General features: G+C 32.4%; 1 protein-coding gene across 5 annotated transcripts in view; it reads right to left on the bottom strand.

The window, feature by feature from the left end:
* Positions 1 to 24,315, bottom strand: part of LOC143225198 (SID1 transmembrane family member 1-like) — a 201,657-nt gene that overhangs the window by 170,690 nt on the left and 6,652 nt on the right. For 4 of the 5 annotated variants that reach the window (XM_076454195.1, XM_076454194.1, XM_076454192.1 and 1 more), the window contains exons 2-4: positions 17,707 to 17,828; positions 12,389 to 12,559; positions 4,275 to 4,419 (exon numbers count right to left, since the gene is read on the bottom strand). In XM_076454195.1, the coding sequence (XP_076310310.1) occupies positions 4,275 to 4,419; positions 12,389 to 12,559; positions 17,707 to 17,828 (438 nt within the window). The remainder of the gene's footprint in view (positions 1 to 4,274; positions 4,420 to 12,388; positions 12,560 to 17,706; positions 17,829 to 24,315) is intronic. The other variant, XM_076454196.1, reaches the window with a different exon arrangement.

Here is a 24,315-nt window from a genome sequence, read left to right as displayed (position 1 = left end):
ATCCTCTCTTCTTTCTGAGACATATAATCTAATGATGATTACATCAGAGACTGATTTAAGACACCTTGACACACTTTAAATGGCATGAGCAGGAAATTTTATAGCAGAGGGCATAAGATAAGAGCTGTAGATGGTTCAGAGAGATAAATAGCATTTCTAAAGTGTACTAAATATATTTTAAATGATGCACTTCAAAAACTACAACTTTACTACTTTCAAGAACTGGATCTGTGTCATGGGAAATAAATAATAATTTGAATGTTTAAAACAAGATTAAAAAATGTGACTAAAGTAGCAATATTAGTTTTTCCCCCTCATACATTTTATTATTATTATTTAATTGTTTATTTTATATGTTCAATAACAACAGACATATTAGAAAGGCAAAATAAAAGACAATGTAAAATAAAAATGATTACATAAAAAGTAAGTCAGATATCATTGTATAGCTTTTATATTCAGTATCACAGATGAAAATAAAGATAAAAACTGACAAATTAAAAGAATGGAAGTCAGTGATGCCAAAATCAGAGTTAATGCCATAAATGTTAACAGTATTAAGAATGGCAATCCAATCTGCTTTCAATAAGAATCCTATTTCAATACTTAAAACACTCATATCATTGACAGAATAATTAGTTGTTTATAGTGTTTCTCAAGGTCAACCACATTTGTTCAATACTCTGATGGTTACATTTTTTTAAAACCATATAAGATAGATAATGTTTTGTGTGGTTTGGGTGACTCTTTCTTCATGTTATAATGTGTATGGTATGATCCAGAAAATCTTTGACATTACTGTTTTTCTGAAACAGAAATTTATGGAAAAATATATCATAGATGGTCAGTAAGTTTAAATACAGGGAAATATTTTACATATAATGTGAGGTATTTTAGTTTTAGATAGTATCATGTAATTGTAATCTGTAAAGTTTGAGTATATAAACTTTCATATGTGTATGAGCTTAAAGTACATCCATAAAAATTGTATTCCATGATTTATAAAAGCATGACATAAGATAAAACATGAGTTTGTCCAACATCAAAATATGTTTTAACAGAAACATTAAAGTAATATATTAAAGTTATAAATGAAAACCAAACAGAAGTTCAACATAAGATCTGTTACAGAAATGGCTGTAACAGTTAGTAAAGAAATATGTAATTTAATATAACCACTATGATCCTGTGAACTTCTTCCAGATTCTTGTAAGTACTTATATTTAACATACAGCAACTTCTACAAAAGAATATGTCAAATAAATTTTAAATCATAAAGATACATCACAGCACAGAAAATCATACAACATTCATCAATTATGTGATAACTTATACCAAAAGAGTTGTTGAAATCTTCAATAAAGTTCAGAGTTAATAATAATTAGTGTGAATTATGAATGATATGCAAAACCAAAAGTAGTAGATTAAATTTACAGGTAAGTTTAACTTTGTAAAAGATTTCAAAGAAAATAAGTTAAAATAAAAAGCATCAGAATTCATAAATTTTTACCCGATATTATAATAACAAGTAGCCTACTTCTTGTAAAAAAAACAACAAAATAACAACTTCAAATTTACTAAGAAAGAAATAAAGCTCAAAGAATGACTTACACTGAAGAAAAAAAATATATTACAATGAAAAACCACAATACTAAACAAAGACAAGTTAGTATTCTAAATTTTAAGATTAAAAAAAATGGCAAGTTTAGTATCAACAGCAGAGATATCAGTTCACATGTAGATAAAAAACTAAAAGTTGTGATAAAGGTTATTGTATTTGAAACAAATATTAATGATAAATTAAAATGATAAAAAATTATATTACAATGAAAGACCACAATACTAAACAAAGACAAGTTAGTATTCTAAATTTTAAAATTAAAAAAATGGCAAGTTTAGTATCAACAGCAGAGATATCAGTTCACATGTATATAAAAAACTAAAAGTTGTGATAAAGGTTATTGCATTTGAAACAACTATTAATGATAATAAACAACATATTAAAAAATTAAAAATATATATATCAAAAAATATTTTTTCTCTCCAATTTCACATCACATACTAATTCAAAATGAATCCCCACAGTAATATATTTACCTTCGAATATAACAATAGACTGCATTCAGACAAAACTTGTGGAAATTTGTATGTCTCACTGATGAATTTTGTTTTTATAATATTGATTTTTATTTAATTAATAAGTAAAACTTAAAGAAAATATTACAAAACATCAACATTATGTAAAAAATAGTTTAGAAAGTATTTAATATTCCATTCAACATGAGATAATTTTACCATTTTAACTTCGTTTTAATATTCAATAAGGTGAAGACAGGATTAATACAGGAGTTAGGAGATATGAGAAGAGTTAAAATTAATTATCAAACATAGTAACTTAATTCCCGATTTGATTTCCATACAGCATAAGCAAAAATAAATCACTTCATGACAAACGTAATATTATCAAACACTGGAAAGTAACTACAGTAACTCTTATTAATATACAAATTTTAAAAATCAAGAAAATGCACAATTTTAGTTTATAATGATTCAAACAGTTAACTCTTTTGTGATAGGTCACAGATCAAAGGCTACATCATTGCATTTGTTGACTTGCATTCAAAATTTTATTGAAATACTATTTTATATATTTATATCAAAGTTTGGAATCAAACTGTGTATTATAATTCAAACTTTAATGTTATATGTGAGATAATTTTTTAATATAAAAGCAAATATTAGAAGAACACATCCAAATTCAGATTTTAGTGAATCATATGGTATATTGAATGCAGCACTGGTTAAAATTAGATGGTTGTGATATCAAAATACTAAGTATATAGTTTTGTACAGATTAGGAACTCAAATTACTAATATTATCAAGCTAGAATATAAAATATGAATCTCACATCTTTATATTTTGCTGAGATATAGCTTATGTACTGAATCAAACACATTGGTCCATTCACCTCTTTCCATTTTTAGAAAAGGTTCCCTTATACCTCTATTTCAATACATAACATGTGAACAACCAATTGACAACTTAGAATGTTTCCCTAATGGTCTTCTCAGTAATTTTAAAAGTCTACCATGTTCTTTCAAGGAGGTAAGTTGTGTCCTTAGTCTGCTTGAAGTTTCTTTTTCTTAAGACCTAAGTACAATTTAGTTATTGAGCTTGATAAATTATAGTGGAGTTCTATGGTATAGATATAGTTATTTATGATTTTTTGGTTATTCATCTGTATATATTGGTCTGATATCCTCTATGTGCAAAATTTTAAAAGGCTTAGCAACCTATGTACAGCAACAACAGAGTACAAAGGTCATAGTAAGAAGAGATAATTGTTTGATTTACTTCTTGATTTATTGTTCTATATTTTCTGAAAAATAAGTTTAATAATTTATTTCTAAATAGTACTAACCTACGTAAACATATATAATGCATGATAATTAAAATATGACTATTACAAACTACTAGTCCAAAACCACAGCCAAATCAGGAGAAACTAGAGGTCAGTTTTATATTACTGGATACATAACATGATTTCACATGCACTGCATCAATGCAAGTTATGTAATGTTAGCTAGGCACAACTGGGAGGTCAATATAATAAAAAGTAATAAATATATGTGTAAATGTATATAGCATATGAGACTTAAGCAATTAAGGTTAAACATTTGTATTTTCTTGTTATAATATGTAGTCATCCTAGCACAAAAAAAGCATAATTTATATTTATTTCCTAATTTTTTATGATGGATACGAGGTCAGTCAAATGACAGACCCTGCATAGTTTGAGTATAGAAAATATCATGAAATATAAAGTCTTACTAAAACAATCATTTAAAATTTTTCATTTTAGGAGGTTTTAAAGATTATACAAATAATATTTGAGATTTTTGAGATGAATATTAGTATTTATAATCATAACAACAAATCACTTTGCATTCAGACTAGTAATGAGACCAATTCTATTTTCACAAACAAATCTTTAGTAAAAACATTTTGTTAAAAATCTAATTTTTTTTGCATACAAAATACTTGTAATTTTTACTTAAAGTCTGTCAAATTTTGTGAAGATACACATGCTACATCAAAAGTTATGGTGTAAATGCTTAACATGTGTAAATGTGTAGACAAGCTTGTGTATATTAAAACCCAGCCCATAGCAAAAGGGTTGAATAAAATAATTACACATATAAATAAAATCCCATATCAAAATGTAATAACAAATTTAGAGATCAACATACTAGTGAGAAAACAACCTATTTACCTCAATGTCCTGAATGGAAGCAGTGATGCAAAGACTATCTTCTGATGTAATTTGAACTAAAACTAGGTCTTTGTCAGGTGGAAAATTGTATTGGAAGAATTGAGGTTCGGAAGGAGAAACTTTCACATGCATTTCCTCTCCCGTTCTAAACAGACAAAAAACAATACTTATATCTCTTCTTTTACTGACATACTACATGGCATTGCCTAACATTCTGTGAAGAAATTACAATTTTTCTGACAGTTTTGCTAAAGTAAAAAAATTACATATGCATAAATGCAGTGAAGACAAGTCAATTTCTTTTTCACAATCTTTTACTCAAAACTTCAAAAAGGAAATCCATTATTACCAGAAAATGTCTAATGAAGTCATACATAAAATACAAGGTTTTAAAAAAATCACATTAAGCTACCACAAAACTATTCAACAACCTGTGATCCTTTTCTTAAATCTTAAGATTTAAATGTCAATAAATCTTTTTTAAAAAGTCTCATGAAACCCAGCACTAATCATTCTCTTTATCAAAGACATTAAAAAATAGTTTTCCATTTTGCTATATCACAAATATTAAAGTGCTCTTTTCATATTTTAGACAAATCTTCAACTTTACAAATCTTAAAAACACACAATGACTTTCTGTGAGCATTCAGAATCATAAACATTAAAATATCTTATCACAATTTTGACATTTTGTACTACTACAAATTTTACACAAATATGTATTGGTATTAAAACTACAAAATGGACTTATTACTCTGAAGTACAGTAAGATTTGTTGTAACCCATATGCTGGTCTTGGATCTTAAGAATGGCATACTTTAAGAAATAATTACCACAGATCTGCTTTATGCCCTATTTATTTAGTGTTACTTTCAGAACTGTTATTTTTGTACTTGAAACAAAATAAAAACTTGTTGTATACAAAGTATATAAAGTACACAATAATTCAAAAAGTATGTACATCTATCATAATTTCAAACCACAATTTATATGTTCTTAAATTTTTGATAATCTGCATTCATATTAATCTAACTGATACTGAAAATAATATTATAATATGCAAAATGACAACAATTACTTATAAATAATTTTAAATTAAAAGCTATCCAATTAAAACATTTAGAGTTTTGTATCAATCTTACAACTGCTACTACTCTTTTGTTTGGTACACAAATACAACTTGCAGGTGAAAAGAGTAATACTGATATAAATAAAGAGCTCTTGTTTTATATATTATTAAACCTGAAGATATAAGCTCAATTAACCTTATTTTCCAAAAGTAATGTTTATGTTGTTTTTTTTGTTGTTTTTAAATAATGGTCATGTATTATTTAAAAGAAATAAAATCCTCTCATTTTCTTGGGAAAAATGTAGTTACTCTAATAGTGGCTATTTCAAAATTGTTTTTTATATCATCTGTACTTAGGATTGGTGTAACAAAAACAATTCTTTTTTTCTAGAACTCTTATCGTTTATATTATTCTGCTTAACATTTTTATGTGATACATGTGATGTTAAGGGTGTAATTGTACAATTTTAATACAGCTCTTAAATTTCTAGACCTACACAATTTCATTATCTTCAAATCATAAATCCAATCACTAATGACACCATAGAATTATGGTTCATAAAAAGTACTGCTCTGATAGCTTTCTTAATTGCTAATCTTCTACTTCATACCAAACTTAGTGTGACAGTATCATTACTGGTGTATCCCTTTGAGAAAAACCAGTTCATGTAGATTTCCTAAAGTAATGGTCTGTATACAATTTGTCTCACATACTGTAATTAAATGGTGCAAAAACTTAAAATGTTTTGGTTAAAGTTTAAATGGTTTTGTAACTCACTTTATACATGTGTATGCAACTACAGGGATGCAACTTTCATTTGGGAGTTTACAACTACTGTCACCATGTAATTTTGTGTCACGATGATATGCTGCAGGATTACTTGACTGTTATGAAAGTTTGTTAGCAGTTAACATTATCACTTATCACTTTTTTGAAACTGACTCAATCCCAGTCTCTAATACTTGGTCTGAGTGGAGAGAAAGGGTGTGAGGGTGCAAATAGCAGAAAGTATCACTACTTACTAAATGAAAATGTTAGCTTCCAAAATATGCTTACAATACACTGTCACTTATAAAAATACTCATTTCTCCTTACAATCTAACTTACATTGTTAAAATGGCCAAAGGGAGTAGTCAACAAATCAGAAGAAACTGCCAGGTCATGTAAAGAATGTGAGAGAGAAGAAGTGAGAGAAAGCCATGTACCACCCCATATGATATCTAACAGCAGGTAATTCAAATGGGTAGCTAAAGACATAGAAAAGTGACAAATCTGATGAGATACAACTTCCAGAACATTACTTTCCTTAAGAAAAGTCCAGAATAAGCAGTGAGGATCTATTTGTGAAGCTACCTCAAAGTAATTTGGGATAAATCTCAAGAAACTGAAGGATCTCAGTGAAGAAAGAGTCAAGTTCCATCACCTAAACAAGTCAGTGAGAGACTCGTAACACATCAGGGCTCTACAGGGCATCACAAATGATAAGTGTCTGATCAGTTGTAAAGGTGAGAAATATCTGGCAAAATAATTGGTGAAAATTGATTTATCCCCTTACCTGGCTGCCAGTTTCACAAAAAAAAGTACCTATCAGGGTACAGCAGAATTAAAGTGGAGTGATAAATAGTTCTGTGCATATGTAGTGCAAACAACATATACAGGCCAGTAACAATAAAAATTATCCTTTAAAGAAAAGGTGATACCAGTTACAAAAGGATAAAGACTCAAATGGATGTTGAGACAAAACATGTAATACAACCCTAATATCTGAGTTGGGTAACAGAAAAGGCTTTTTCAAAAGGAAGACTCTAAATAATTGGAAAAGGACAGACAGCACTGGAGAGTCAAAACTTTACAATGTTTAGAATAAAGAAAAGTAGTCAATAAAGTTTCCTCCAATCAAACAGCAAGGAGTTCTAAAATGTTGATGTGGAGGGATGATTTGACCATTGATATCTGTCCCTCCAACCCTGAAGTACGGCATCTATGAAAAATGAACTTGGGGAAGAGAAATGGTAGAAGAGAAATGCCAATGGTAGAAGAGACAGCATGTGTGTGCATCCTAAAGTAATGCAACATCCCAAAGAGAGAAAGCCATCCATACAGTAGGAGAAGGAGACATGAGCAACAATCTGACTATTCCCTCCAGATGGACAATGTATTAAGTCTACAATAATATAGATTACTCTGTACTGAAAAGAAATTCAGCTTTAGTGTCCTCCAAATGCAGAATGAGGGTGTGCTTTCCTGCTACATGATGAAAAGGTGCTAGAAGACCAAAAGAATGAAAGTGACAAGAAACACTAGTACTACCCCCAAAAAGACATATGGTATGGATGTTAGGACAGATAGAAGAATCCTGAACTGCAGAACCTGGCACTTATGCACAAAATATAGAAGTTAGAAGGATTTCTTAATTACAGAAATGTGAAGGAGTGCATCAGAAACATAGAACTTGGTCATCCAGAAACCTAGATAAAAATGCCACTGTAGGCTAAGAAATGGCTCCAAGGTGAACCAAGAAGGATCCAAGAATTGGTTAAGGTGAGAAAGATCGACATTTGAATACCGATCTTCCATTTTTTTCAGCATAACAAAAGACAGGAATACCACCCCTTTGACTGACTTTGCAACTTCAGAACAGAACCACACTCAGCTGATCTGATGGAAATGGAAATTCCACAGAAGGAGAAAGGTGAGAAAAATGTGAACTGAATATCCAACCCCAATGCTAGAACCCAGAGTCCTGTGGATTTGTGGTGAAAATAAGTTTAATGATTGGTTGATTTAGTGTTTTATGGCACAAAGCAGCTAGGCTATCTGCACCAAATGTCCAGTAAAAGTAAATATAGTAAAATTCATAAAAGGAAATGAAGGTAAAACAAAACAGCATTGAAAAACATAAATAGCATAAAACCAATGTTTACATCTAGTCTACAATGTTAAGAGAGAAACCAGAGTAAAAGAAGGTGTAAAAGACTTTCTGTAGCATAATGGTAATTACCATAACCTGCCAGGAAGACTAACAGGTAAATACAAGAACCACCACCAGTCACCTTAAGTTGGCCTTTCCAGTCCTGGTACTGGGTTATGTGTCATTACAGCCATTATCAAAAGGTAAAGTAATAAAATTTTTAAAAGACATGTAGCAAAATTGTAATAATAACTTACTAAGCATCCGATAAAAAGGTAAAAATAAAGTAAATGTAGTAAAATTCATAAAAGGAAATGAAGGTAAAACAATACAGCAATTAAAAACATAAATGGCATAAAACCAATGTTGACATCCAGTGTACAAATTTAAGAGAGAAACTACAGAAAGAGAAGTTATGAAGGACATTCTGTAGCATAATGGTAACTATGATAACCCGCCAGGAAGACTAACAGGTAAGTACAGGAACCACTGTCAGTCACATGAATTTGGCCTTTCCAGTCCTGGTTTTGAATTATGTGTCATTGCAGCCATTATCAAAGGGTAAAATAATAAAAGTGTTAAAAGGCATGCAACAAAATTGTGATAATAACTTGCCAGGACAACTAACAGGAAGTTCAAACAGCATCGTTAGTCACCTGAAGTTGGCCTTTTCAGTTATTTAATGTTACGGCCATTTTCCAATTTCAAATCGAACAAGAGAGATTGTGACTCTTAAAAGGGAACCACAATAAAAAAGGTTTAATGAAGAAATATAAAACACTTAAATGAGATTAAAAAGATTAATGGCCAATAAAAAACTAAAAACTTTATCAAGGTGGACAGTGTTATCGACACAAATAACACTGTCTAATGTTAAAGTCAAACCTTGGGACAGAACGTGTTCAAAATAGTGCCGTCGTTGAGAAATTTATATGCAAAAACGGCTCGTTGGCAAGAACGATGGCAAGAAAGTAAAATGTGGCTTATAGTGATCTGAGTGTTACACAAACTACACATTGGTGCATCGAACCCAGATAAAAGAAAACAACAAGTTAATAAAACTGTCACCAATGTGTAGTGTAGTTAGAACAACTTCCTCTTTCCGATCCTTACGGAAACAAGACGGCCAAAGTCCAATATAGGGTTTTCTTTTTTGGAAAAGCTTGTTTTTGCTTTGCTCACTCCAAGTAAACTGTCAGCTGGCACAGAGCCAAGCCTTGAATACAGGACCATAGTCCATGTACGGAATAGGCACAGTGGTGATAGTGCCAGAGCAGATAGATTTTGCTGCCATGTCTGCAAGCTCATTCCCTCGAATACCAACATGGCATGGTATCCAGAAAAGCTGGATAGAAGTAGCAGTTAACGAGAAATGGACCAGTCAGTTTAGAATATCAGCAAGAACTGGGTGTGAACCAATGTGAAGCGATTCCAGGGCCAGTAGAGAGCTAAGCGAGTCAGTATAAACAGTGCAGTTTGAGTACTGCTTAGCTTCAATATGATCCAGGGCAAGAGATATGGTGTACAGTTCAGCAGCGAACACAGAAGCTGTAGAGGGGATTCTACGTGCAACCACTGAACTGCAACAAACCATGGCAGAGCCCACAGAGTCACCTGATTTGAAACCATCCGTTTAAATTGAAATGGAAATATTTTTTGAAAGATGTTCAGTAAATAAAAGACAGTACTTCCAATCAGGAGTATCTGCTTTTCTCAGATGACTTAAAGAAACATCACATTTGGGGAATGTGATAAGCCATGGTGGGATGGGCTGACCAGAGGATTCTGCAATTTTATCCAAGGACAGACCCAATTCATCCAATTATGCCTGGATGTGAAGGACAAAAGAAGCAATAGCAGATCGTCTGTTCCCTAGCTTAGATAAGATAAGAGCCTGGCACCAGGCATTAGAAAAAACATTCTCCTGCCAGATCCAGTTAAAAACAATTAGAAGAATATCAAGAGAAGCAAGAGATAAATGGTGCAGCATGTCATAGTGTACATCATCTGGTCCAACAGATGTACTGCCAGACCGATGAAGGGCCATTTTCAGTTCCACCAGTGTAAAGGGATGATTATAGTCAAAGAGACAGTAAGTTCAAAAGGAAAGATGTGAATGCTCCGCCCGTGTCTTGGTGGCTAAGAAGGTGGAGGAACAAGCAGAAGTGCTAGATACCCAGCAAAAGCTTTCACCTACAGTATCGGCGATGCTCTGGACATCAGTCACCTCCTGACCATCAGAGAGTAAGATCGAGGCTCCACTCTGGAGACCACATGTCCAAAATGTGTTCAACTTTTGTGAATCTAATTAGATACCCTCCTGGTGGTAATAAGTTAAAGCATGCCATTACAACAAACATGGGGAATATGATATAGCTATTTCCCCATGTAACTGAGTATAAAATGTCCAAGCATGAACGGCAATGTAGAATTAGAGGAAAAAACTAAATAACCTCATAACCACAATGAAGAAAGGAGTAGACTTAAAGGCAACTGGTGAAAGCACTCAAACCTACCAAACATGAGTGATTAACTGAAAAAAAGGAGCAGGAGGTTGTTGATCCAGGTTGGCCTTGCAATAAGTCAACTGATTAAAGGAAAATGTCAAAAATCCTCCCCAGAATGTCTCAAAACATTAATAAAAACAGCCTATAAACCCCAGGTGTGACACAACCGGGTCAAATATATGTCTCCATCTTAAAATAAAGCAAATCACGAACAGCCTAAACCAAGAGTGATTCCCCCCTTCCCCCAACTGTTAAGAAACACTGGTTAATAGAGGTGGAATAGGGGAGGTCTGATCAGCCTCCATGCTGGCTAGAGTAACAGAGAAATTCATGTACAAAAAGAGCCCATAAAATCCCTTTTTCTTTAGAAGATCATAGCTGTATTGAAATCCACAAAACAACACCAAAAGTACAATCAATAAAAAACCAAGCACAGAGCTGTATCAGAAAAACCCATCACCACACATTTTGTTTAGAATAAGTAATTTCATTATCCAAGTGAGGTACTTATATACAGTACCAAGATAGAGAGCACATTGATATAGATGGAGAAGAACATGAGACAAATGTTGTCAAGGGTATTTAAGTGGGGTATAAAAGTCCAGAGCATACAAGACCAATACTTTGATGGGTAAAGTCGAAAACCTGAACACTGAGGAATAGCTTTAAGTACCACTGGAAGTATGTATGTTTTGGAATAACTTTTAATTAATTAAATAATGCACCTAAGGACACAGAATAACAACATGTAAAAAGTAGACAATGCCCTATAAGTATCATAATTTTTCTCCTTTCTAACAATGCAATAAGAACAGTTAAAAATTCAGCTGAGCTAGTTAACTTGTTTCTCACAAGAATAAGGTTTGAACTGGAAGTGAAACAGACAATTCTCTACACAGAAAACAGCATAATATAATATATAATTTGATAAATTGAAACTCTAGCTTTTCATTGGTTATAAATAATGTAATATTAAAGATTCATAAGAACAACTGGCAAGTTGTGAAAGAGAGGATGTGACAAGTAGGCATGGCAAGAGAGATCTGGTTCTTGAGATTATGGCTCTGTAACTAAATAACATTAAAGGTTAGAAAAATTATGCTTTGCTTGAACAATAACTACGTTATAGTAATAATTTACATTAAATTATATACTTTTCTAAAAGATGTTAACTAATTTAGAGAAGAGGTAACACCAAGAAAGAAAATGTCCCAATTCTCACAATAGAGGAGATTGAGAATTTTTTAAAACATTTTCTTCAAAAATTAAATTTTAAACTTGTATAATATTAAGACTTGAATTATTAACTATGTTTTGATGCCATGATTATTTGTATAACATGATAATCAACAAGTTTAAAATTTTTAACTTAATTTAGTATAATAATTAGTATAATAATTTTATAAGTCTTCCCATAACCAATAAATTTCTGTAATTTATACTATATTTCCAAATCCACTTATTTGGAGTTTTGAATGCTGTTAATTTTCGAGCACAAAAATATTTCAAAACTCAGTATCTGCTACACAGAAAATATGTTTAAAACAACATAAAACTTGATCAAAAATATGAAAACTTGTTTAAAAAAGGTGCAAAAAGTACAAAAATATTAGAATATACACATACTTGAGAACAAACTCAGGGATAGCAGTCATTCTTAGTAGAAAAGGCACAGGTGTTTCAGACGACGAAGATACGTCAACATATATACTTTGGTTACCCGGTGGAATAGGTTGATAAGTATTCTTATAATTCTGTATAGGGCATAAGGTTCTACTGACATGTGTATATTCATGTCTGAAATTCAAAAAGTATTAACACATATATACTTAAAAAAATTAGAATTAATAACAAAAATATGCACAGTATACATACAGTCATAAAATATATTTCACTTGATTTATAAATTACCTTTATTTTATATATAACACTATAACAATGTTCTATTGATACTGCTTGCCTACAGTAATTAGTTTTACAAAGAAGCAAATAATTTTTATTTATTTCACATATTTAAGTAGTTAGTGTTATATTAGTGTGTGTGTGAAATGTACTTATACTTCCTGTCACAGAAAAATCTACCCAATGAAGAAGTGATAGAGATAAGATAAAAGTACACATCCTGGAGTTATGTAAATTAAATTGAAAAAACACATAAATAACTGGATGAACGTTATATTTCTTTACAATTTGTTTTTTCTTTAACTGGATAGACAACTCTACAATGTCTCTGATGTAAATCAATCTTCAACTGAAAAGTAAATTATAAAATACATGTAAGTGTATGTATGTCTTTATACACGTACTTTAAAATCCAGAATGTCAAGATTAGCATAGCAATCTATGTAAAGTCACTGGATATAAAGAAATATTTTATTTCAGTTTTCAACTTTTGCAGTTTTGTTGGACACATACTACAAATAGAAGAAAGAAGAGAAATGTTATAATTATTTTAAGAAGAAAAAACCAAAACATTATTTAGTATGCCAAACAACTTTTCACTCTCTTACGTAGGCTACTACTAAAACAGCTATACCCCAAATACACTGCTGGCCAAAATCTTAAGGGCAATGAACATAAAGAAAAAATATGCATTTTGTATTGTTAGACTCAACCACTTATTTGATTAGAGCTTCAAAAGCAGAAAATAAGAAAAGGGAAAATAAAAGAAAAACTTTTTTAGCATTTAATAGGGAAAATGTAAACACAATGAAATTAGCCTAGATACTAGCCGGTCAAAAGTTGAAGACCATACTGAAACGAAGCATTAATAGGTAAACACATTACAAAATTTAGTCATTTGTGTTCAAGCATTAGCATTGTCAACATCTTCCACTCACATCTCTTGTATTACATTGGGTAAAAACATGACAAAGGCTAAAAAGTTTGAAAGCGGCAGAATTGTCAAGCTGCAAAAGCAAGGTCTCTCTCAATGTGCCATCACTGGTGAGATTAGGAATATTAAAACTGCTGTTGCAAATTTCTTAAAAGACCTTGAAGGATACACAACAAGAATTTCAAGTGATCAACCAAAGAAAATTTCACTGGCGTTGAGCAGGAGGAATTGACGGGTTGTCCGGCAAGACACCAGCCAATTGTCGAACCAGATTAATGCCCTTATGGAAGCAGAATGCAGTTCAAGAACAATAAAACAGCATCTACAAGAAAAAGGCTTTAAAAACCGTAAACGTCTTCAAAGGTCACGCCTCCTTCCACACCACGAAACAGATCAGTTAAACTTTGCTGAGGAGCACCAAACATGGGACACAGAAAAGTGGATGAGGTTTTTGTTCTCTGTAACAAAATTTAACCTGAATGGTCCAGATGGCTTCCAACATTACTGGCAAAATAAGGATATCCTACTGGAGACATTTTCTGCATGACACAGTGCAGGAAGTTCCATCATGATCTGGGGTGCTTTCTCTTTCCATGGAGCAATGGAGCTTCAGATTATACAGGGGGATCAAACAGTAGCTGGCTACATTGGCATGTTGGAAAGAGCATCCTTATTGACTGAAAGCCCTCGCTTGTGAGTAAATAACTAGCTCTTTCAGCAGGACAACATTGCAATCAACAATACCTGCAGGACAAAGGACTTTTTCATGGCAAATAACATGATTCTTTTGGACCATCCAGTGTGTTCACCCAAACTGAACCCCACTGAAAGTGTTTGGGGGTAGATAGCAAGAAAAGTCTATAGAAAGGGACATCAATTCCAAACAGTGGATGATCTTCGTGAAGCCATCTTCACCACTTGGAATAACATTCCAGCCAGCCTTCTGCAAATGCTTATATTGACCATACCAAAGCGAATGATTGAAGTTATTTGCAATGACAGCCATGCAACTCACTACTGAGACCTCTTGTTGGGCATTTCCTATCCTGTTTAGGACTTCTTTATGGTATGGTCTTAAACGTTTGACCAGCCAGTATTTAGGCTAATTTCATAGTGTTCACGTTTTTCCCTATTAAATACTAAAAGGTTTTTTTATTTTTATTTTTTCCTTTTCTTATTTTCATCTTTGAAGCTCTAATTAAATAAGTGGTTGAGTCTAACAATGCAAAGTGCATATTATGTCTTTATGTTCATGGGCCATAAGATTTTGACCAGCAGTGTATATATTTCTGTCTGGTACAAAAATATGCAATCAGCTAAAATTTTTTATGCAAACATACTTCAAAGCTTTACAACAATTAATGTAAAAGAAACAAACATATAATTGCATAAACAGTGTGAATTGTAAAGTAAACTAAAGCTTAAAGAAATTTATTCGCAATTTCTGAGAAGAATATTTTACTTTCACTAAATTTAAGATTCTTAAATGTTATTATTAATCAGTACCAACCAAAAACCTTTAAAATATTTCATGTTTCTGGTATTTTAAATTTATTTATGTTGGCCTTTTAACCACAATGGAATATAATGTGCATAAATTGAAAAATTGTAAAAGTGGTAGAATAAAAAAAGAAAAACAGGCTTCTGAATGTAAATCACTTTTAAAAAATCTTTAGTTTTATTTCTTACTTTCTTGGTGAAGTTCAGCAAATCCTTTTTATCAAGCAGAAAAAAGCTTATCAGTTAAAGAAAAACCACTACAGGATGTTCTGACAGGAATACAATACACACACACAAAATTTAAACAATATATTCATAACAACATAACAAAACTAAAGAAATCTATGAAGACCTATTGATTGAAAATAAAATTACACTTTAAACAAAAATATAAAAAAATTTAAAAATGGAGAAATTATAAAAAAAGGATGTTTAGTTGAAACCTTCCAAGGAATTAAGAAATGAAACAAAGATTTCAATGTAATTTATCTCCAAAACTGTATTACATACGTCTAATTTATAACTGAAGGAAAGTAAATCAGAATTTAACTAAATTGAATGCATTTACAAGAGAAACAAACTAGACACAACGTATGACGCACAATGAAAAAAATACTATGTCTATATGAGGGGGGTTGCTTTTTACCAGGTTCATTAACTGCTTGTCTTCCTTTAATCAATTCGCATAAGTCCAGGGACAAGAATATTTTCTTTACCAAGATGTATTGCAGAATGTTTAAATGTAACCTTATATTGTGGCAAACACTGGCTTTATACATATGAACAGATTACATCATCCAAGAAATGAATTGCTTCAAAGGCACCTTAGAAGACAATTATGGGTGACAAATGTCATAAAGCAACCACCAGAACTCAAACACCACCATACTGAATAAATATCTGGCACTGGTAGGATCTATAAAACCTGTTGGTACCCATTTAAAGACCATAGCAGTCTGTCCCTAGTAAAATCATAGACACAGGTGGTTCCCACACTACAGACAGTGAGACAGCTGATTTGGCACCCAGCATTTCACAGAGCAAAAACATTCTGCATATAGATAGTGGAACCTTCAGGTTTCCCACAAGAAGCAGAAAGATGAGAGTTAGAAGCCATTAAGCAAATTCCTTTCTGGATCGCTGAAAGCATTGAACAAAAATAGTGTCACAGATATGACATTTTACACTAACCTGCAGGCAGTATTGCAAAACATTCAGGCTGGTTAATCACCAGAATAGGTGAAAAGAACCAAAGCACAGTAAGACCATCTCCAAGATGCATGTATGAAGCTAAACAAGGAATCTAATAAGCTTACAAGAGACAAGCATGTAACAAGTTTGACACAACTCTGTTGGCAGGATATCATTCCCCATCTGCATTGAAAAGGTAAAAATGGCAGTCATGGAAGGTCTTCATCAACATTCAGCAGGAGTAAGTCTGTTCTTCATCTAGAAAATGCAATATTTGGTGGATTAGCAGGACAATATACAACCAGAAGCCCAGTGTTAACATCAATAAAGGAACTCTCTTCTACCTCCTAGGAGGCAGCTGGTCTCCACAAAAGGTCAGAATTATTGGTACAGATCATGAGATTGTTGCTTGCTATTCAACTAACTGAATTATTCAAGACTATCATTTAATAACAAAGGGTATATTTTGATTTAATTTGAAGTATTTTTATTCTATTCAATATTTTTACCAGTGTTCTAATTCATGTAGATTCAAAATGATAACAAGTCTTCAAATGATTTCAAAATCACTTTAGTTTTGGCCAAAATTATTTCAAATTGAAACCATGAAGTAGTTTCAAAATCCAATTGAAACTGTAAAATCTTTCATATACCTTTCATAATTTTAAATCATTAGGACAGCACAAGTTTACACTTTCATTATAAATTTATCTTAAGAATGAAGTAAGCAAATCCATCTTTCATTCTTAAACCACTATTTAATTAATATAAAGTAGCTGTAAAGTAAAGGGGTTTTCAATCATGTATAAACTAGTAATTATGGTGACTTCATAAATAAGTTTTGCAAACAAATGCAACTAAAGGTTCAAACCCCATTTGATAATGTGTTCCAAATTACAAATATCAAAATCTACCTTTATTACCATTTAACCATTGTTTTCTAATTAACAAACTTTATGTTATTAACATATCATAATTTAATACAATTAAATAACCTGATTCCAGTCACTTTCTACAATTGTATATTCAAGTTGGAATGAGAAAAACATAATGCAGATACAAAATGGCATATAGTTTTTTTACATGAAAGAATATTTAAAAGTGTGCAACACCATTAGCAATCATAGCAACCAAGATAACTTTAAAAGCTGATACCCTTGTAAAAGAATAATATAGCAAAGTAATTTCTCACATGCATCAGTTTTATTGGAAATCAGTAATAATGCTAAAACCACAACAGCAAGTAGTCCCCACTGTGCACAAGAAACTGTATGTATACAGAAAGTAAGCAGCATAAGTAAAATCCTCTTTGTAAGGTATCAACACACACTCCTGTATACAGAAATTCACAAAAGCTGAAAAACAAAAGTTTTTTCTATATTATAAACTTTCTAACAAGTAATTTCATATCACTTACATACTTTCCATGACCATTGGAACCTGCCATGAAAAAATTCCTGTATCCTGCTTCACTACAAACATGACAGGTGAATATTGTGTAGCATTCTCACTAGACACCATTATTCGAATAGCACTTGTCTATGAAAAATAGAAAAGATAAATGACTGACTGAAAGATTAAAATAAAAAATTGAAACTAAAGGATTCAATTTACTCCAAAATACCAGTCATCCTTTTTCTAAGATTACCTAAATTCTTAGTAGAAGAGAATCCTAAATTTACACCAAAGAAAACTGTAAACAATAGTAGATGCTGTATTATAGTAAAAGTATGTGATTTTTACCTGAAATCTTGCTTTACTGAGCAATCATTGTATGAAAGTTGTAAACTTCTGACTTTGAAGACATCATACACAAACATACCATGCATTTTCCACCTTATTTTAACATTATATTTTTTTGGAACTAGTTAGTTAAACTGGTATGTATAGTTTTCACATAATACATGGTCAAAAAAGATAAGTAGTTTCTTTCTAGCTGCCTTTCTTCTTTGTCATTCATTAGAAATAACACCTGGTATACTTGTGGGAATATGGTTGTAACACTCTATGTTGTTAAAAAAGGTGTACAGCAATTTCCTCAAAAAGTAGTTCAGGTGATACCCTGAGATAACAACCACCTTTTAGCTTGAATGAGAATAATCTGTCAGTTGGATAGTGCTAGTCACTCTTGCTAAGACACTTTACGTTTTAAGTTACTGTGTTAGGTTTAAACAGTCTAATAAATTATTCAATCAGTAAGCATACAGAAGAAAACAGGTACTATCCAGTTAAAGCAACTGCTTAGCATCCTCAACAATTATATACACTATTCATGTTATTATATATGAATTACTCATTATGTTTTATGTTTATGCAATATATACTTCATTTTCACAAATTAGTCAGTTGAGAAGAATTACAGAACTACTGTTTTGAACATTAAATGAAATACAGTCTATAAAAGGTGATAAAGAGTAAATCTTGAAAATGCAAAACAAGCATTTAAAAAATAAATTTGGATTTAAGGGAAACATGAGAAGTAATAAAACTCCAACTGGAAATGGCCACTGGTAGACAACTGATGAATAAAATTATAAATACTTTGAATAAACAAACAACTTATTACAACAGACATAGCAAGTATATATGTATACAACCAAAATAATAAATATAATGCAGCGTCATTTACTGAATGGCACCAGAAACAAAAATCAATAATAATCTTTCATGCATTGGGTAATCAAAATTCAGACAAAAAATAACTACAGTATGTGTAATATCCATTTAATTATCACAAATTAAAATTTTAAACAAAAATATTCTTCTCAATAATAACACAACTTTCACTAAAACTGTATCTCAGTATGTCTTTATTGATGTAATTTGTAAATACATTATTACAAAAATGGAGTTCTTAAAACATATTTTATCAATAAACAGTACCACTTTTAATATATAAAAACATTGCTGTTTATATCAGCTCAATCCCATCACTTTTACCATGCAGTACTTTCTGCAAAAATCCTTTTTAGAAAATGTTCACTTTTTCCAAAAAGTGAAGACTATAATTTGTAATTACTGGCACAAACAGCTGCCCATTGGGTGGCATTTCAGTTAGTTATGGGAACATAACAATTGGTAGGCAAACAACAATTTATAAGCATAAAGAAAGTTTACTTCTGAAAAAAACAGATCAATATGTTGTCAAAACATACAGTATCTTTTACCATCAATAAAACTCTTCCTTATGTTTATAGATTGTTGTTTGCTTATCTGTTGTTATTGTTAATTATTACTGGAAATACATTTCCAATTTAGAAAAATATTAACTTTAAAAACATACTTACCATCCACTGACACTACAGCTAGAATGCCACACTGAAAAAGTGGAAGGATCAGTGAGAGCATTATCCATACAGAAAGGATCTGGTCAGACCATGGACATACCAAGATAGTGGTATCCAAGTCAAGGAACAGCACAACATTAAAAATGGGTATGCTCTTCATCAAGAGAGCATTTCTTACATCAAGGGAGGAGTTGTACATGAGTGATCATTACTATAGACCAGCTCAAACCAGACAGCTGAGGTTCCACCTCACAGGAGTCTTAGTCCCTATATCCTACATTGGTGGCTTCAGCAATTGGACCACAATGTTAGATACAGATTTACATATGATCAGGTCCCAACCTGCAGCCCTGGAGTGAAGCTTTCCAAACTACCCAAATCATAATGAGAAAGTAAGCAATACTGAAACAGACAAACCTTCTCCTAAAAAATGAAGCTTGAAAGGAAACACCCAAAGCTGAGAATTATGGGATCACATATGCTGTACTCTACCAGTCTGAAATAATAAAGATTCATCCTCCATCTCCAATTTTACTTGCCCCCAGAAATATGTAGAAAGCATGGAACACTGTGTTCAATGAAGGACCAAGCATAAATCATTTTGCATTCATAATTATGAGTTAGTGGAACTCCTATGAACAATATACTAAACTGAAATTAATCAAAATCAAGGGTCAATCATCCACCAATTGGATAGCTTTCTGTCAAAACTAAACTAGTATTACAAGTATGCTTCCATGTAGGCTGGTGTCACTCCTACCAGTACTCTGGGGAAAACATCCAGGGGCTTTACTTTGCCAAATTCACTTGAACACTTTAAAGGAAAAGCCTTTGTCCACCACTCCAATATCTGGAAACAGTGTGGTAAGGTCCCTCTAACTACACGAGTAGAATCTGAGGGTAATGTGCATTGGAGAGTACTGCAGAACAGTGCTCTGGAAACAGTGCAATAGATGAACCAAGTTCTCTAAAGCTTTAAAAGCAAACAAACCCTAATTTATTCAATCTGATAAATAGTAGGAACAGGCAGAATGCCCTTTAGCTTTACTCACTACAGTCCATGAAAATATGATAATACCATTACCTAAGAAGTATTTAGGTGGCCTTACAGAACACCTCATTTCTACAAAGCCTGTTGTAACCTATAGTAAATATAGTAAAAGTAGTTGCTAGTGCAGAACTAAAATGATAAAAGCACATCTGCCTGAGCACCATTTGCCACAAATTAGGGTTCAGTGAAACGTAAAGGGATTCTTGATAGAAAGAGATCATATAATGTAAAAAATTACTAATCCCTTGTTAAAATCTAACATATGTGGTCAAAAACGTTGCACTGGATAGTCAAAAACATCAGAAGAAGAAACTGTACAATAATGTTAGTAATAAGAGATGAAAGTGTTGGGGAAGTTCACATACCAGGGCACATTATGTTTTCAGAAAATATGACAACTCTGGTAAGAAGTGCCTCAAAACAGATTTCTCTCCTGTAAAAATAATACAGAGTAGGCAATGTGAATCAATTTGTTAAGGTAATGGAATATAAATCATGGGAAACTGAAGGATCCCAATGAATAAATAGTCAATTTCTAGTACCCCTAAATGAGTTATCAGAAGCCACAGACCACCTGAAAGTCCTGACAAGATATAACAAACAATCAGGAATTAAAGGGTCATAAAGGAAGAACATGGCTGGCAAATGATTTGATGAGAAGGACTTGTGCCTTCTATAGGTGCCAGAGTCTTTGAAAGGAAGGACCTATTTGGATTAAGCAGAACGTAGGTGGAAAGATAAAAAGAGTCCTATTGCAAACAACTTTGACCAACAATGTCCACATACCAACAACTATAAATATAAATTAAGCAAAAAATGATACAAACAACAGGAGGCTAAAGCCTCAAAGGGATGGCAATACAACATATGTAAAACAACCTAAAAATCTCAATTAGGCAATTGAAAAGGCTGTTTGGATTAAAGAACATGAAAAGGTTTCAGTAGGCCAAAAATCACTGAGAAGACAAAAACCTTCCTCTGTTTGAAATATCAAAAAGTAGTTAATAAGGATGCCTTACACAAGTTAACAGTAGACAAAGAAACACCTCTTAAAAAAAAAAGGAATATGGTAGATACCTTAGAATGAAGTGGGTTTAATTTCATTTTGATACACCACTGACAACAAGTGTGCTATTTCTGTTGACAAAGGGCCCTAGATTTATTTAAATACAAAGTATTTTTAGAAGTTAAACCCTTATGTCAGGCACAGAACTCCATAATTTCCAAGCATAAAGTTTGAGTTTCTAAACATCTTGGTATAGAACTTTGGATAGAGGTGACCAAAGAAGAAGCAGTAGAGGTAGATACTCTTGCAGATACTGAAGAAGAGTAAACATTTTTGAGCTAGCCAGCATGGTGCTACCAAAAAGACCTGACAAGAAATTAAAAAAAAAAAAAAAAAACTCTGAACAACATATGAACTGAGGGAAAGTCATACAAATGCAAACCCATTCAGTTCTGACTGAATGCATCTGTTGCCAATGTCTAAGGACAAGGTACCAAAGACCAAAACATATGCAGTTGAGAATTTCAATAAGTTGCTAAAGCATCAATCATTTGAAACTCAAAATGAGAGCAAATTCACTGAATAACCTTGTGATATCACATCCATTCCATCAAAAGAATCCTGTTGAGCTGAGACAAATGATCTATAATTAAATTCATCACTCCTAGAATACGGTACTCTAAGAGACTAACAGGATGAGAGAGAGCCAAACAGAGAAGATCCAAAGTTAAAAAATAAAGCTCTTAGGAATGTATGCCCCCTTGATGAGAAATATGAGATACCACTATGGAATTGCCAGAATGTATCATGATAAGGTCACACTTCAAAAGAGACAGATCTTGAGCCATTGCCCAGTGTACAGCAAGGAGCCTGAGAATGCTGACCTCAGAACAATGAGGTGGTACTGGTACCCTGATAGTAATGTTGTTCTGATCCAGCCACCACTCAAGATATATGTTAATCCCAAGTCAGGAGGCTGGATGAGCCAATGGATCAAATTTCATGATACATTACTTGCAAAATGACCAATAAAGAGACCTCGTGTGATTATCCCAAGAGAATTATGGATTTGAGGAAGAGAGGGAAGAAAGAGACATAAATAAAAATCTGACTGCTCTTTCCATAACCTGATGGAAATTGGCTGAGCCTCTCTTAAATATATACTGAAAAAGCACCCAGATGGAAAAAGTATTGAGTTGGTAATAAAATGGATTTCTCTTCTAGGATATGAAAGCATGTCTTTGTAGCATCTGAAAAAGGAATCTGGATGTGTTGTTCTGCCAACTGACCAGATGGTATCAAAAGTAGCCAGTCACCCATTTAATGATAAATGCAAAGGCCCAAGGAATGCAAAAATGAGCAAAAGCTCAAACAACTCTGCAGAAGACAAAGTGCTGATGCAAGGCTAAAAATTAAAACTTTAAAGTGCAGCCCCTGAACCTTGTGCAGAAACTGTAGAAATTGGTGGGATGACTCTTTATGAGAATGTGGAGATAAGTGTCAGTAACAATGATACTGATCATCCAAAGCTCTCATACAAAATGTCATTGTAGAAAGATCCAAAAATTGACTAAGCCAAGAAAGATCAATGGTTGGATGCCAATCTCCTATCATCTTGAATACAATAAATAAACAAGAATAAAAGCAAGAAAAACAAGATTAACCTCCTCTACTGCCCTTTTGGCTTATAACTCTCTTATCACCTGAAAATGAAGCTCCACTTACAATGGATCCATTGTAGATGGAAAAGCAACAGTTTGGGAGGATGATAGAGATGAAGATATAAACTGAATGACCAACCCTAAAGCCAGAACCTGTAATACTCATGGATCCCTGGTAGAGGAAATTCAGATATTCAGAAAATGATGTAATCATGTTTCTACTAGTCCCTCAGGCACAAGATTGTCACTGATGTCATTGGCACCATTTCACCCTAAGACCATATTCTCAAAGACAAGGATAGAATGTACTGTAGAAACTAACAACTCAAGGTACTGAAATCAGGAGATGGGAAGAGCTGTGAGACAACACTATCAAACTACCATTTAGAGCCAAAGAATGGTGAGAGGCCAACAACGCTAATGAAGAATGTAAGCAGGTAGCATCAATCCATGATTCCTACATCTCTGAACGTCCATCAAATAATAAGGGAGGACAACAGATGGTAGATAAACACCCTCCCATCTAAATTTACAATACAAAATGTTAATAATCACAACACTCCCACAAAAAAACACATGCCAAATGCTTTACTAAGAAAATGTGATTATATTATCTGAATGAAATATTTATATACAGTACCTAGATAGAAGGTGCATTGACAATGGTTGAGAGTTTTGCAAATCAGATATTGCCAAAGGCATTCAAGTGGAGTATGATAGAGTGGTGCAAGCACTATACATGCTTAGAAAGGCAAAGTAGTTGAAAACATAGAGCTCAAAAAATAGCTATACTGTCAGTGGATGGTAAGTTTGTTTTGGAATAAATGTTATAAAGTTAGGAAGTTTAATGTTTCAAAATGGTTTGAGAATACTGAAAGTGCATATTTTAAACTCTAGAAAAGGGCTATCATCAGAGTTGAGGAAGGTTTTATGGGTGCATAACAGACACTTTTTAATCTTTTGGTTTATGGATGTTATAAATGAAACTAGTGATAAACTATCAATGGCACACAATAGTTCT

Source organism: Tachypleus tridentatus, chromosome 9 (assembly GCF_004210375.1).
Source record: "Tachypleus tridentatus isolate NWPU-2018 chromosome 9, ASM421037v1, whole genome shotgun sequence".
Classification (NCBI taxonomy): Eukaryota; Metazoa; Arthropoda; class Merostomata; order Xiphosura; family Limulidae; genus Tachypleus; species Tachypleus tridentatus.
Note: the sequence above shows the minus strand (reverse complement) of the source record. Positions and strands in the feature narration are given on the sequence as shown.